This window comes from Phacochoerus africanus, chromosome 11 (genome assembly GCF_016906955.1).
Source record: "Phacochoerus africanus isolate WHEZ1 chromosome 11, ROS_Pafr_v1, whole genome shotgun sequence".
Lineage (NCBI taxonomy): Eukaryota > Metazoa > Chordata > Mammalia > Artiodactyla > Suidae > Phacochoerus > Phacochoerus africanus.
Window position 1 is genome coordinate 11866171 of NC_062554.1, and position 16550 is coordinate 11882720.

General features: G+C 39.4%; 1 protein-coding gene across 2 annotated transcripts in view; it reads right to left on the reverse strand.

Annotated features, from left to right (window-relative positions):
* The window catches only part of RSF1 (remodeling and spacing factor 1), a 157012-nt gene that overhangs the window by 95165 nt on the left and 45297 nt on the right, over positions 1–16550 (reverse strand). The window contains exon 2 of one of the 2 annotated variants that reach the window (XM_047753445.1): positions 10097–10188. The exons of the other annotated variant lie outside the window; for it this stretch is intronic. Within the exon in view, the coding sequence (XP_047609401.1) occupies positions 10097–10188 (92 nt within the window). The remainder of the gene's footprint in view (positions 1–10096; positions 10189–16550) is intronic. 2 annotated transcript variants of the gene reach the window in all.

The following is a 16550-nucleotide window of genomic DNA, read 5'->3' on the forward strand; positions in this document are numbered from 1 at the left end:
GCCTCTTTTATCAAAGATTAACTGACCACAGGTATGTGGATTTATTTGAGAGCTCTCTATTCTGTTTCCACTGATCCATATGTCTGTTTTTGTGCCAATATCATGCTGTCTTGATTATGTAGCTTTGTAGTATTGTCTGAAGCCTGAGAGTTATACCTCTAGAAAATTATCATTCACCATAGCAAAGGAATAGAACACATGCCCTTAAAGCTCCTTCTCAAAAGTGTTACATATCACTTTTCCTTGCATTTAACTGACCAAGGCCAAATCACATGACCATGCCAAATCAAAACACCAGCAGAGGGATGCATATCCTTTCCAAATCAAAGGGAACCGAATGTTTTACTGTTGTCCCACAGAGATCTGGCCACCTTGCCCCATCTTCCTGAGTTTGTGGCTACTCAAGAAAAGCTGACGTTTTTCTAATCTCTTTTACAAATAGGTATGGTCACGTGACTGCGTTCTTCCCAATGGAGTAAGATGTACACAACTTCTCCCTCACCTATTAAAAGAAAAGTGCTTCCCCTGGACTTAACTTCCTTTCTCCCTTCTGAAGTTGAAGTACATTGAATGACACAGAAAAGCAAAATGTCCTATGGTATGTAACAATAAAATAAAAGGAACTTGGATCCCTAAGTAACCTCATGGAACACAACTGTCCTAGAGTCTAGACTAGTCAGATCGTTATGATAGAGATAAGTAAATTTACTGCTTATTTAAGCAGTTACAGTTTGGTTTTTGTTGCTGTTGTTTTAAGCAATTACATTTTGGAATCATCTTGTTACAGAAGTTTAGTCTCTACACTAGCATAGATTCACTTTACGTTTTGAGTAAAGATGTTCAATATGTAGTTGAGAATACTGGCTTTGAAACTAAGAAGATTCAGATTGAAAATATGACTCATTAGCACATGAGGTTTGAAAATATGACTCATTAGCACATAAGAGTAAGTAAGATAATCCAGGGAAAGCACATGAAATGAGACTAGACGAGGGTACAGAACAGAACAAAGCTCTGTAGTGTAAAAAAACCTTCAGGGGCTTAGATAAAAAGAAAGATCTGGCAATGGAGCTTATTTGGGAAAGAAAACCAGGAAAGTATTATAGGAAAGAAGCCAAAAGATGAGTGTTTCCAAGAAAGAACGTCTAGGAGTTCCCATCATGGCGCAGCAGAAACTAATCCGGCTAGGAACCATGAGGTTGCGGGTTCGATTCCTGGCCTCGCTCAGTGGGTTAAGGATCTGGCATTGCCATGAGCTGTGGTGTAGGCCAGCAGACGCAGCTCGGATCTGGCGTTGCTGTGGCTGTGGTGTAGGCCAGCAGCTGTAACTCCGATTGGACCCCTAGGCCATGGGTGCAGCCCTGAAAAAAAGACAAAAGACAGAAGACAAAAGACAAAAAAAGAAAAAAAAAGAACATCTAGAGAAATTGAGAATAAATAGTATCACTTGAATTTAAGGACACTGTTCAAACGCTTGCACTGTAAAAGAAATTTTATTGGGATGGAGTTATGCAGAAGGAAATTTTCAATGGACTGAGGAGTGAATGAGAGGTAAAAAATAGAACAGCAAATTTAAATAAATGGTTATTTTTAAAAGGTTCAGTTATAAAAGTAAGATAATAGCTTCTAGATGGCCCATAATGGTCTTTACAGGCTGGTATTCCCTTCCCCTTACTCCTCCACTCTACCCCTCTTTGGTTATAAGCCAAATTTAGTGATTTCATTCCAACAAACAGAATACGGCAAAAGTAAAACTAAGTCATTTCCAAGATCTGGCTACAAAAAGACTTCTGTCTCAGGCACACTTTCTCACTCACTGTCTCTGTTGCAATGTTTCATGCTGTCCTACAGAGAAGCCATGACAACGAAGAGAATCCTATCAATGGTTGTATGACTGAGCTGGGAAGTAGATCCACTTCCAGCTGAGCATTCAGATGAAACTGCAAGCTTGGCTGACAGCGACTACATACAGCTTAATGACAGGCACTGACCCAGATTCCTACCACAAAAACTGTAAGACCATAAATGTTTGATGTTCATTGTTTTAAGTTGCTCTGTTCTGGAGTAAAGTGACATGAAAGCAATAGATAATTAGAACGAAGGGGAAGAAGAGCAGATGAGTGGCAGCTGAAGGAAATTAAAGAGTTAACAGAGTTCACAGTTCATTAATAAAATAGCAGAGACTTGAGCACACCAAAAAGGATAAGGGGAGGAAGTTCTCTTTGGCACAGAAGGATGGGTTAAGGATCCAGTGTTGTCACCATAGCAGCTTCACTGCTGTGTCACTTCAAAGCAGGTTACTGCTGTGGTGCAGGTATGACCCCAGGCCAGGAATTTCCACTTGTGCGGCCAAGAAAAAAAGGAGGGGAATATACATTTATACATAAAGGTGTATATGTGCGTATAAACTTTACTACCGGGCAGTAAAATCTTAAGAATCAGGAAATAAAGACAGTAAATACGCACACAAAATTAGCAAATCTCAAACATCAAAGTAAAAAAATGACTATTATTATTTTCTTGGCTGCATCCACGGCATATGGATGGTCCCAGGCCAGAGACTGAACCTGTACCGCAGCAGCAACTCAAGCTGCTACGGTGACATGCCAGATCCTTAACCCACTCTATGACAAGAGAACTTCGAAAAATTATTTTTTGATATTGAATGACCAAATACATGTTATGGCAGGGGCAAAAAAACAAGTCTCAACAAAATTAACAGGATCAAAATCATACAAAGTATGTCCTACACAATGGAATGAAATTAGAAATTAATTAACAGGAATAACTGGGAAAATTCACAAACATGTGGAAACAACATACCATTAAATAACCAATGGCTTTACAAATAAATCACAGGGGAAAAGAGAAAAATACTTTGAGATGAATGAAAAAGAAATTCAACATAGTAATTTACGATATGAAGCTAAGCAGGGATTAGAAGAAATAGTTGAAAAGGCCCACAATGAAAAAGAGGAGTATCTCAAATTAATTACCTAAATTTCCACCTTAAGAAAAGAGCAAACTGAACACTAAAGCAGGTGGAAGGAAGAAAATAATCAAACTAAATAAAGCAAACTAAAGCCTCAGAAGGAAGAAAATAATCACATAGAAAAATAATAAAGAAATTCAATTATACCAGAAGGGGATTCTGAAAAAGATAAAATTTATAAACCTGTTACCAGACTGACAAGAAAAGAAGAGAACATTGTATCAATAAAATGAGGAATGAGTGGAAACATTACTACTGACTCTACAGAAGTAAAAAGGATTACAAGTGAATACTATTAACAACTGTACAGCAATAAACTAGATCGGCTAGTAAAAGGGACAATTTCCTACAAAGGAAATTGAGCTAAGAAAATAAGTCAAAAAGAAATACAAATCAGAATAAACTTATGACAAGTAAAGAGAATGAGTGAACAAACAAAAAATTGTCAATAAAGAAAAACCCAAGCACACATGACTCCACTCTAAATTCTAATACCTCACAAACATTTGCACAAAAAAACATCAATTCACTTTATGAGGCCAAGGGGAGTTCCTGTCATGGCGCAGTGGAAATGAATCTGACTAGGAACCATGAGTTTGCGGTTTGATCCCTGGCCTTGCTGAGTGGGTTAAGGATCCGGCGTTGCAGTGAGCTGTGGTGAAGGTCGCAGACGCAGGTCAGATCTGGCATTGCTGTGGCTGTGGCTGGCAGCTACAGCTCCAACTGGACCCCTAGCCTGGGAACCTCCATATGCCACGGGCGCAGCCCTAAAAAGCAAAACAAAACATATATATATATATATATATATATATATATATATATATATACACACATATACATATATATAGCCAGGAATTCCCAGGTTCCAAAACCAGGCACAAAGACACCTCAAGAAGAAAAAAAAAAAAAAAACCAATACCCCTTATGAACAAAGGTACAAAAATCCTCAAAAATAAATTAACCTGGGGGAAGAATAGATTGGGAGTTTGAGATTAGCAAATGCAAACTGTTATATATAGAATGGATAAACAACAAAGTTCTGTATACCACAGGGAACTATAAACAATATCCTGTGATAAACCATAATGGAAAAGAATATGAAAAAAATATATATGTATAACTGAATCATTCTGCTGAATAGAAATTAACACAACACTGTAAATCAACTATATTTCAATAATATAAATTTTAAAAAGAACTGAAAGAAATAAGTGCTTGCTTTTTATACACAAACAAACAAACCACATCTGATAACATATAAAAAAGACTATGGACCACAATCAAGTGATTGCGGAATTGCAAAGTTTCAACAACAATGAAAGTTAATCAATATAATACATCACATCAATAGAATAAAGAACAAAATTCACATGGTTATCTCAACAGATGCAGAAAAAAATATGACAAAATCCAATAGCTTTTATGATAAAAATACTGAACTAGGAAAAGAAGAGAATTTCCTCAGCCTGATACAGGACAGCAATGAAAACCCCTCAACATCATACTAAAAGCTCAAAGGCTGAAAGCTTTCCCCCCTAGGGTTAGCTCTCACCATTTCTCTTCGACAATGTACCAGAGGTTCTAGCAGAGGCCTTATGTAAGAAAAGAAATAAAGGGCACCTAGAAAGGAAAGGGGGAAGTAAACCTATGGATGTGTGCAGATGACATCATCTTGTATATAGAAGGTCTTACGAATTCACACACCCAAAAAGCTATCTGAACTAATAAATGAGTTTGGCAAAGTTATAAGATACACATTCAACATAAAAAATTAGTTGTATTTCTACACATTAGCAATGACTGATATGAAAATGAAATTAAGAAAACAATTCCATTTATAATACCATCAAAATGGCAAAATACTAAGTGTAAGATTAGAGTCAGAAAACTACAAAACATTTCTGAAAGAAACTAAAGTCCTAAACATTTTGAAAAACATCCTGTTTTCATGGATCAGAAAACAAAATTTTGTTAAGAAGCCAATATTCCCCAAATTTATCTACAGATTATATACAAGCCCCATAAAAACCTGGCATTTTTTGCAGCTGTTCCTCAGACTCACGAGGAATTGAAATTAATGCAGAATAACCAAAATAATCTTGGAAAAGATGAACAATTTCAAAATTTACCACAAAGTACAATAATCAAGACAATATGATACTAGCATAAATAACAAGTCAACAGAATAAAATTTCAGAAATAAACTCTCACATTTATTGTCAACTGACCTTCTAACAAGGATGTCAAGGGAATTTAGTATGAGAAAGAATAATTTTTTAAACAAGTGATAATAGAATAAATGAATATCTACATGCAAAAGAATATAGCTGGACTCCTACCTGAGAGCATATTCAAAAATTACAGATCTAAATTAAGAGGTAAAACTACAAAACTCTTAGAACAAAATACGGAACTAAATCTTTATGACCTTAGGTTGGGCAATGGTTTCTTCTATATAACACCAAAGCACTAGACGCAAAAAGAAAAAAACTGGACTTACTCAAACATAAAACTTCCATGCATCGAAAGACATTACATAGATACCAAGAAGACAGCACATGCAATGGGACAAAATATGTGCAAATCATGCATCTGGTAAGGTTCTAGTATCCCGAATATATAAAAAACCTTTAAAACTCAAAAACAAAATGACAAAACAACAAATTTAAAAATGGACAAGGATATAAACAGACATTTTTCCAAAGAAGATATACACAAAGGCCAGAAAAGCATATGAAAAGAATATTCAATATCATTTAGTCATAGGGAAATGTAAATGAAAACCACAAGGAGGTAATACTTTAATCTCACTAGAATGGCTAAAATCAATCAATCTATCAATCAAAGTCCTGGTAAAAGAGGGATGTCGAAAAGTGGAATGTCATGGTTTCCAGTGGAAATGTAAATTACTGTAGCTGTTTTGCAAAAGAGCCTGGCAGTTCTTCAAAATGCTAAACAAAGAATTACCATATGACCCAGCAATTCCACCCTAGATATATACTCAAAAAATTAAGTCACAGGTCTACCCAAAAACCTATACACAAATGTTCATAGCAATACTATTTATATTAGCCAAAAGACAGAAAAGAAGCCAAATACTGTAAACCGAAACGTGAATAAAATGTAGTATTATCTATAGGATGGAATGTTATTCAGGCATAAAAGGGATAAACTTCCAATATATGATACAACATGGGTGAACCTTGAAAATATCATGCTAAGTGAAAGGCACAAGATACAGAGGCTACATATTATTGTATGATTCTATTTAAATGAAACATCCAGAATAGGCAAATCTATAGTCAGAAAACAGATTAGAGGTTGCTAAGGACTGGGGGAAGGAAGAAGTAATTGCTAACAGGTATGGGGTTTCTTTTTGGGGGTGATAAAAATGTTCTGCTTTAGGAGTTCCCGTCGTGGCGCAGTGGTTAACGAATCCGACTAGGAACCATGAGGTTGCGGGTTCGGTCCCTGCCCTTGCTCAGTGGGTTAACGATCCGGCGTTGCCGTGAGCTGTGGTGTAGGTTGCAGACACGGCTTGGATCCCACGTTGCTGTGGCTCTGGCATAGGCCGGGGGCTGCAGCTCCGATTCGACCCCTAGCCTGGGAACCTCCATATGCGGCGGGAGCAGCCTAAAGAAATAGCCAAAAAAAAAAAAAAAAAAGTTCTGCTTTAGATACTGGTGATGACTACAGAACCTTGTGAATATATTTTAAAAAAACATGAATTATATACTTTCAAAGGGCAAAGTATGTGAATATATATCAATTCAAAAAAAGAGAGCTAGAACCTTGGTTATGACCATAAAACTGTTTATAAAACTGTCTCGTCTCAATTCTCAAATTTTATGAAGAAACCAAGAAGCAAGGGGACAAAAACAGATTATCCATGGACCCAACTGTTGTTAAGAGTGGAGGTGAGGAAGCTCCCGTTACGGCTCAATGGAAATGAACCGGACTAGTATCCATGAGGACACAGGTTCAATCTCTGGCCTCGATCAGTGGGTTGGGGATCCAGCATTGCCGTGAGCTGTGCTTGGATCTGGTGTTACTAAGGCTGTGGTGTAGGCCGCCAGTTGCAGCTCCAATTCAACCCTGAGCCTGGGAACTTCCATATGCCACAGGTGCAGCCCTAAAAAACAAAAACAAACAAAAAGTAGAGCTGAGATTATTATACAAGATATTTCAACTTCAGTTCTCAATTCATAAAAATAAAGCAACCCACTTTATTTTATTTATTTATTTTTTGCTATTTCTTGGTTCCGCTTCCGCGGCATATGGAGATTCCCAGGCTAGGGGTCAAATCGGAGCCGTAGCCATCAGTCTACGCCAGAGCCACAGCAACACAAGATCCGAGCCACATCTGCAACCTACACCACAGCTCACGGCAACGCCGGATCGTTAACCCACTGAGCAAGGGCAGGGACCAAACCCGCAACCTCACGGTTCCTAGTCGGATTTGTTAACCACTGCGCCACGACAGGAACTCCAGCAACCCACTTTAATAAACAGATTTCAAAAGACCAAAGCCCTTTAAACATTGTTAAAATTAATGTCCGAAAACTCCAGCACCTCTTTTTAATGTCCAGACTTAGATTCTAAATCATTAATATTTTATTAAAGGCAAAACAGTAACTTCACTGGTATTTTTAAACATACTTTAATTAAAAATTTGCTCACTTAATCATTCATGGTTTAATATAGTTCAGAAATTTAATTAAACATTAGCTAGTTAATCAAGGCACTTTAGAAAATCCCACAGCATCAAATTTATTTGTTTTGCTTTGTTTTTGACCCTGTCTGCACCATCTGGAAGTTCCTGGGCCAGGGATCGAACTCACACCACAAAAACCACCAGAGCTGCTGCAGTGACAATGCCAGATCCTAAACCCAATGTGGCACAAGGCAACTCCCAGAGCATAAAACTTTGAAATGCTGAGCCAACTTTCTGGGGCTTCAAACTTGTGCAAAAATATTGACCTCTATCTCATATTAGGTTTTTCATACCAGAGTTCCCTTGCGGCAGAGTAGGTTAAGGATCTGTTGTTGTCACTGCAATGGCTTTGGTCACTGCTGTGGTGAGGGTTCAATCCCTGGCCCAGAAACTTCCACATACCGAGGGGTGCAGCCAGATACAAAGACAAACAAACAAAAAACAGTGAGGGGGAAAAAAAAAGAAACTCCTACCACTGAGAGTTCAGGGTCTGTATCTCCTCTTCTCGAATCTGGGAGAACTGTGGCTGCTTCAATCAACAGAGGATAGTGAAAGTGACCTTTCATTTCAAATTCCCAACCCAGGGAGTCACTGAGCTGACTGAAATGATTACTGTGTTATGTCACTTAATTTGGAGGGTTGTGTTAAATGGCAAAGATAACCGGAATAGCACATGATTTTTTTATCATAAGAACAAGCAACTCTTGTTCCCTGATGGTTTTTCTTTTCATAATACTTTACAATCACAAACACCCCCCTCAAAAACAGGTATGAAAATACATGTATATGTAAACAGATATATACATATTTTAAAGAGGACAAGAAAATTACACAGGTTTCCAATCACCTAAAAGTATAACCTAATGTTCTGGTATGGTGCAGTTCAAAATACTCCCTCCCCCCAAACTGTGTGGTTCTCAAAATTTAGACGAAATTCCAGATAATTTTTCCTGAATGGTCTTGCCCTTGACAGCGTTTATCCACAAGCCATCATTTTCTTTTCTTTTTTTTTCTTTTTAAAAGGGCTGCACAAGGAGGTTCCCAGGCTAGGGGTCAAATCGGAGCTACAGCTACTGGCATATGCCACAGTCCACGGCAATGCCAGATCCTTAACCACTGAGCGAGGCCAGGGATCGAACCTGCATCCTTCTGGATCCTAGTTGGGTTTGTTAACTGCTGAGCCATGACGGGAACATAAAGCAATCATGTTCTGATTACTCAGGTGGTTCTCCAGACAGCTTCAGCCTACTGATAACTTAGAAGCCTTCTATACTGACTTTTCCATACTGGTCTTTGGATATTTTACTTTTTAAGTAAAGACAAATTCTGGCTCTGCCTACATATACCAAGTGATTTAAAGAAAAAAACGAGGAAGTTCCCGTTGTGGCTCAGCAGTAAGGAACCCGACTAGTATCCATGAGGATGTGGGTTCAATCCCTGGTCTTGCTCAGTGAGTTAAGGATTCAGCATTGCAGTGAGCTGTGGCCTAGGTCAGAGATGCAGCTCAGATCTGTGTTGCTGTTGCTGCGCTATAGGTGGGCAGTTGCAGCTCTGATTAGACCCTCAGCCTGGGAACTTCCATATGCCACAAGTGCGGCCCTAAAAAAACAAAGAAAAAAAGAAAGAAAAAAATGACAACTTTATTGGGCCTTATCCGTATCTTAATTGATTTAATCAGGATGATTTTAAGGATCAACTGAGAGAAGACATGGAAAGTCCTGGGCAGTGTTAGGCACAAATAAATATAATACCTCTGAAATCTAACTTTAGGACTCTAGACTATTGTTTAGTAGCTGCAAAAGAGATCACATACTAATAGTAATCAGATGGATTTCTGAGTTCTATTTTGCAACTTTTAGGAGACCTCTTTACTTTTTGCTGTTGTTGTCTTAGGGTTGTACCTGTGGCATATAGAGGTTCCCAAGCTAGGGGTCAAATTAGAGCTGTAGGCCTATGCCACAGCCACACGGGATCCAAGCCCAGCCTGTGACCTATATCACAGCTCACAGCAATGCCCCATCCTTAACTCACCAAGCGAAACCAGAGATCCTCATGGATTCGAGTCAGGTTTATTACCACTGAGCCACAATGAGAACCCCTTAGGAGACCATTTTAAAATTTAAAGCAGGGAATTCCCCTTGTGGCTCCACAGCCTTGATCAGTGGGTTAAGGAGCCAGCATTGCTGTGAGCTATGGTATAGGTTGGCGGCTACAGTTCTGATTCGACCCCTAGCCTGGAAAACTTCCATATGCCATAGGTACGGCCCTAAAAAGCAAAAAAAAAAAAAAAAAAAAAAGAGAGAAAGTTAAAGCATATTGTGAAATGGAACATCAATTTGTGATGTTAGAGTAATATTCTGTAGTATGTAAGGTAATGTACAAATACTTACCTTGATCAAATACTTTTCCCATCTATCTGCTGTAACAGATTTGCCAATCTTTCTCATCAACTTCAAGTGGAGCTCCACCAATTCTTTCGGTACTTAAAAAGAAAAAAAAAAAAAATTCTGTTAGCCAGCAAAAGAAAACGTTTGTAAACATTTACAATTATAAAAGACCTTTTCCCCATGCTGAATACTTTTTCAACGTAAATGGTGACTCACTTGTCTTTCAGATCTCTGAATCAGAAAAGACTGTCCTAGGGCAAGAAATAAGTGAAAAACCACTTCCCTAAAATGAGCAGGAATATTCACATTTTCTTTCAAAACATCAGGAAGTAAGTGAACTCTAATGTAAACCGTAGACCTTGCGGTGACAGTAACGTGTCCATGTAGGTTCATCAATTGTCACAAATGTACCACGGCCGTGCGGGAATGTGGACAGCGAGGGAGGCTGCACATGTGTAGGGAAGATGGTACCTGGGATCTCCATCCTTTGCACTCAATGCTTCTGTGAATCCAAAATTGCTCTGAAAAGTAAAGTCTATAAAAATTACCATCAAGTAAAAGAACTTAACTATACAACTAAAATTCCGACTGTATGTTTCTCCTATCATGTATTTGGTTTCTTTACTGAGATACCAGATCAAAGTATGGATTCACAGAACTAAAAAGGAATCAAGGAATATAAATTCTGAGTTGACGGATATCTCAGAAATACTCTAATCATTTTCAAACTGCTGCAGAAAACTACTCTTCTGATCAATCCGTTATCTAATGCACTAAACTTGTCTATAGCGTCTTTTTAAATCTTTGCTGACAACCTCCAGGAACAGAAAATTTACTTAACCTTCCAAAATTCTAATTATTAGACAGTTATCCTTACACGAAGTAAAAAAAATCTGCCTCCCTATGTCTTCCTCCCCTGGTTCTTGCTCTTATTCTCTAGTTTCAAAGGAAATACTTTCAATTGCCTTTTACTGGAAACTTCAAACATTTGAAGATTGCTGTTATCTTCCCTTAGGTTTTCTCTTCCAACTGGAAACAACCAGAGTTCCTCCAAACATCCCTTGGGCATGATATGATTATATGGTATAATTTTATTAATTAGATCTGAGGGAAATAAAGGACATGCACACTTAGCATTTTGCAAATAATAAATACTGCAAGTATCCAAAGAGAAATTACAGGTGTATGATCTTATAAGTGTCCATAATCAAATACATTAGGAAAATGCCAGAAGGAGAAATATATATTTATTTTTACCACAAAAATTCTTGAAGCCTTTATTGATTAGTCTTATATGCACTGCAAATATCCAAGACAGAGATATAATCTGCAGCAGTCCCTGACAAATTTTATCACGGAATCCTTTCTGTGAAACATACAATATCTTACGTATACAACTGCTCTGAAGTATAGGCTGGGAAGCGATGGACTAATTACTTTCAATCATTCTTTCAGACCCTTTTATTTTCTACTAGAGCTACTTCTAACTTGAAACAACTCTGAAACATAAGAATATTTCCCGGAGTTCCCGTTGTGGCTCAGCAGAAACAAATCCGACTAGGAACCATGAGGTTGCAGGTTTGATCCCTGGCCTCACTCAGTGAGCTGTGGTGTAGGTCGCAGACACGGCTCGGATCTGGCATTGCTGTGGCTCTGGCGTAGGCCAGCAGCAACAGCTCTGACTAGACCCCTAGCCTGGGAACCTCCATATGCTGCAGGTGCGGCCCTGAAGACAAAAAGACAAAAAAAGAATATTTCCCCATTCAACAAATTTCTGTAGGTCCACTATTAGTAAGCAAAAATAGTTTCTGCCTTTAATGAGCCTTCTTAAGAGAGTCTTCTCAGGAGGGTAGAAGGTCGGTGAGCTAAAGATAAGAGATAGACATCTACGGCCATACCACCCGGAATGCACCTGATCTCATCTGGAGCTAAGGGACAGAAGCACATGAGGGATAATAATAGACAACTAAACAGACAATTAAACTAAGTGAAGACCAGAATGTATGAGACCGAAGGTGGGGAGCGGGGGAGAAAAGGGGGGAAGGATATTGTTTGCAAAATACAGCAGACATAACAGGCTGAAAAATAAGGTTAATATACGAAAATCAACTGCTTTCTCATTTACCAGTAATAAAAAACTGGAATTTCAAAGTAAAAAGAAAATATCATTTATACTAGCACCAAAAGAAAATTAAATATTTAGGTATAAACTAACAAAATATGTACAAGGTTTTTTTTTCCTGGTCTTTTTGCCTTTTCTAGGGCCACACCCGTGGCATATGGAGGTTCCCAGGTTAGGGGTCTAATCGGAGCTGCAGCTGCCAGCCTACGCCAGAGCCACAGCAACGAGGGATCCGAGCTGCGTCTGCGACACCATAGCGCACAGCAACGGCAGATCCCTAACCCACTGAGCAAGGCGAGGGACCGAACCCTCAACCTCATGATTCCTAGTCAGATTCGTCAACCACTGCACCACGACGGGAACTCCTGTACAAGGTTTTTAACAAGGAAAATTTAAAAGCTCTGACGAAAGAAATCAAAGATCCAAATAAATGGAGAGATATTCCATGTACATGGACAGGAAAATTAAATATTGTCTCTGTAACTTGATCTACAGATCCCGGTGCAATCCCTACAAATCCCAGCCAGTTATTTTGCAGAAGTTGACAAACAGATCCTCAAGTTTATTTTTTTATGCTATTTCTTAGGGCCGCTCCCGCGTGGTCATATGGAGGTTCCCAGGCTAGGGGTCGAATCGGAGCTGTAGCCACCGGCCTACGCCAGAGCCACAGCAACGCGGGATCCGAGCCGAGTCTGCGACCTACACCACAGCTCACGGCAACGCCGGATCCTTAACCCACTGAGCAAGGGCAGGGACCGAACCCGCAACCTCATGGTTCCTAGTCGGATTCGTTAACCACTGCACCACGATGGGAACTCCCAGATCCTCAAGTTTATACGGAAAGGCAGAAGATCCAGAATTGCCCAAATAGTACTGAAGGACAATCCAAGGACTGATGCTACCTGACTTTTAAGACTTTCTCTAAAGCTACAGCAATCAAGACAGTGTGGTACTGGCAAAAGTCACACAGAGAAATGGAACAGAGTAAGAGCCCAGAAATACACCCCCACAAATAAGGTCAGTTGATCTTTGACAAAGGAGCAAAGACAATTAATTCAATGGAGTAAGGATAGCCTTTTCTTTTCTTTTCTCTCTCTCTCTCTCTTTTTTTTTTTTCCCCTTTTTTTAGGGCTGCAAGTGCAGCATATGGAAGTTCCCAGGCTAGATGGTCTAATTGGAGCTGTAGCTGCTGGCCACAGCCACAGCCACAGCAACACAGGATCTCAGCCCCAAGTCTGCGACCTACACTACAGCTCATGGCAACACTGGATCCTTAACCTACTGAGTGAGGCCAGGGATCAAACCCACAACCTCACAGATACCAGTTCATTACCACTGCACAACAGCAACTCCCAAGAATAGTCTTTTCAACAAATAGTGCTGGAACGAATGGACATCTACTTGCAAAAACAACGACTCTAGACAGAGGCATGGATGGACCTAGAGATGATCACACTAAGTGAAATCCCGCAGAGAAAGATAAATACCATTATGATATCACTTACATGTGGAATCTAAAATACGACACAAATAACCTATTACCTATGAAACAGAAGTAGACTCAGACACAGAGAACAGACTTGTGGTTGCCAAGGAGAAAGGAGGTTGGGGGAGGGATGGTCTGAAAGTCTGGGGGTGCAGATGCAAACTACTACATACGGAAGGGATACACAACAAAGCCCTATTGTATAGCACAGGGAACTATATTCAATATCCCGAGACAAACCGTAATGGAAAAGGATATAAAAAAGACTGTATATATGTATAACTGAATTTGCCGTACAGTGGAAATTAACACAACATAGTAAATCAACTTTAAATAAAAAAAATAGACCCACTCCTCAAATGACAGAAAAGGAGTGACAGGAATGGTGACTCGGTCTAAGAGAAGAGAAGGGCAAAGAAACCCTAAGACTTATGAGACATTTCCACCCCTAAGACCTCTATTGGACAAGGACTGATACAGGTAACCGGGCAAGGCCAACAGGAGAAAACCACATGTTTCTGGACCCCACATTGGTAACCCCCATCTTTGAGGGATTAAAAACCCCTATAAGGAGTTCCCGTCGTGGTGCAGTGGTTAACGAATCTGACTAGGAACCATGAGGCTGCGGGTTCGGTCCCTGCCCTTGCTCAGTGGGTTAACGATCCGGCGTTGCCGTGAGCTGTGGTGTAGGTTGCAGACGCGGCTCGGATCCCGCGTTGCTGTGGCTCTGGCGAAGGCCGGTGGCTACAGCTCCGATTCGACCCCTAGCCTGGGAACCTCCATATGCCGCAGGAGCGGCCCAAGAAATAGCAAAAAGACAAAAAAATAAATAAATAAAATAAATAAATAAATAAAATAAAAACCCCTATAAGACAATAGAGAAGGGGGACTCTTCTTCCCCATCCCAGCCTGTCCTGGGAGCTGTTTTCCTTTGCTAAAGCAAGACTTTGCTTGCTTTAAACAAATAAATAAAATAAAATAAAATTAGAAATAAAAGACACCTTAAACAAACAAACAAACAAACAAACTGGAACTGGAAGCATCCAGAGAAAGGGCATAATCATAAAGAATCTTCTAAGGCCAGGCTACAGAGTTTACATTTTATTTAAAAGTTTAAGCAGGAAAGTGTACTATAATTTAGAAGGATCTCAGCAACTGAACTGTAGGGAATGCAAGTTGCTTTTATTTGCTTATTTGTTTTAGCAGACGTTACTCATGGTAGAAATTAGATATAAAGAAAATAAAGAAAATATCAAACCAGAAAGATGGGAGTAACCTGAACTAAGGCAGAGTGGGAGAGAGAAGTAGGCAGATCTGTGAGATTTTTAGAAAACAAATAATAAAACTTAGGGATTGACAGTTTGTACAAAGTGAGTGAAGAAAAACTGAGGCAGTGGCTTAAGCAACTGAGTAGCAATGCCAATGACAAGACATCAGGAAGAAAAAGACCAGGGCACCATCTTCAGCTCTTCCACCAAGACAAAGAGACCATGATTCTGGTCAAGTTCTTCAAACACTGACTCTCAGATTCCTCATCTGTAGTAAAGGGCTGCACTGCCTATCTTACAGTTTTAAACACGCAAAAACATTATATAAAGGTAAAACATCTTTATTTTTACTTCTGCTATATTTGGGGAACCAAGGTCGGTTTCAATTTGTCCTTTTCTCTTTTACCCAAACACAGTGGTCCTCTGATTCTACCTTCCTACATCTCACCTGGGCTCAATTTCCTCAGTTTCTCTAGGATATCACTGTACCTTTCCACTTCAGAAAAACAGGTAGGAATAATCTCCTATAACCAAACCAATCTTCGAAAAAAATACTGCTTTCATGTCACTTTCCAATTCATAAATATCTTTTATGGCTCCTAGTTTCTATAAAACTCGTCCAGATTTCTTGCCATAGTCACAGTCCCAACATTCATTTTCAAATCATGCTGACCTGTTCACTATCTACTAAGCATATCCAGCTCATACCTATATGGGTTTTATTCAAGCCCTCCAGTTACCTGTTTTCTAACACCTGAATCATATTCATCTTTCAAAATCTCAAAAGTCTCTGATAGGCTCCCGATGGTCCTAGTGACGTCTTTCTCCTTGGAATGCCCATGACATTTATATTAGCTTTGCCACTCATTCAGCACTTGGGCCAAAGCTTCACACCTGTGTTTTTTCTATATCTTCCACATCACAGATAAATGAAATCACACACACCCAAAAACGTTTTGGCCGTACTTGCGACACGTGGGAGTTCCTGGGCCAGGGGATCAAACTGGCACCACCGCAGTGACAATGCCAGATCGTTAAACCACCAGGGAAACCCAAAATCACAAAAAGTTTTGATATAATTGATATTATTTACAAAAATCCGCAGTTCCTGTCATGGCTCAGGGAAACAAACCTGACTAGTACCATGAGGATATGGATTCAATCCCCGGTCCCACTCAGTGGGTTAAGGATCTGGCATTGCTGTGGCTGCGGCACAGGCTGGCAGCCGTAGCTCTAATTTGACCCCTGGCTTGGGAACTTCCACATGCCACATCTGCAGCCTTAAAAAAAAAAAAAATAAAATAAAATAAAAGCCAATGGAGTTCTCTTGTGGCACATCAGGTTAAGGATTTGGCGTTGTCACTGTAGTGGCTTGGGTTTGATCCCTGGCCCAGGAACCTTCACATGCTGTGGGTATGCCCAGAAAAAAATTACCAGAGGACAAATATAAATGTATACAATAAATATGGCTTTAATCCCACTTTGCAAATGTAGTCACTGTTGATTTGCCACGTAGAAGTACATTACTTGATTTGCTTATTAGAGCACTGGCTCTTACACAGCACTATCTAATAGAAATAT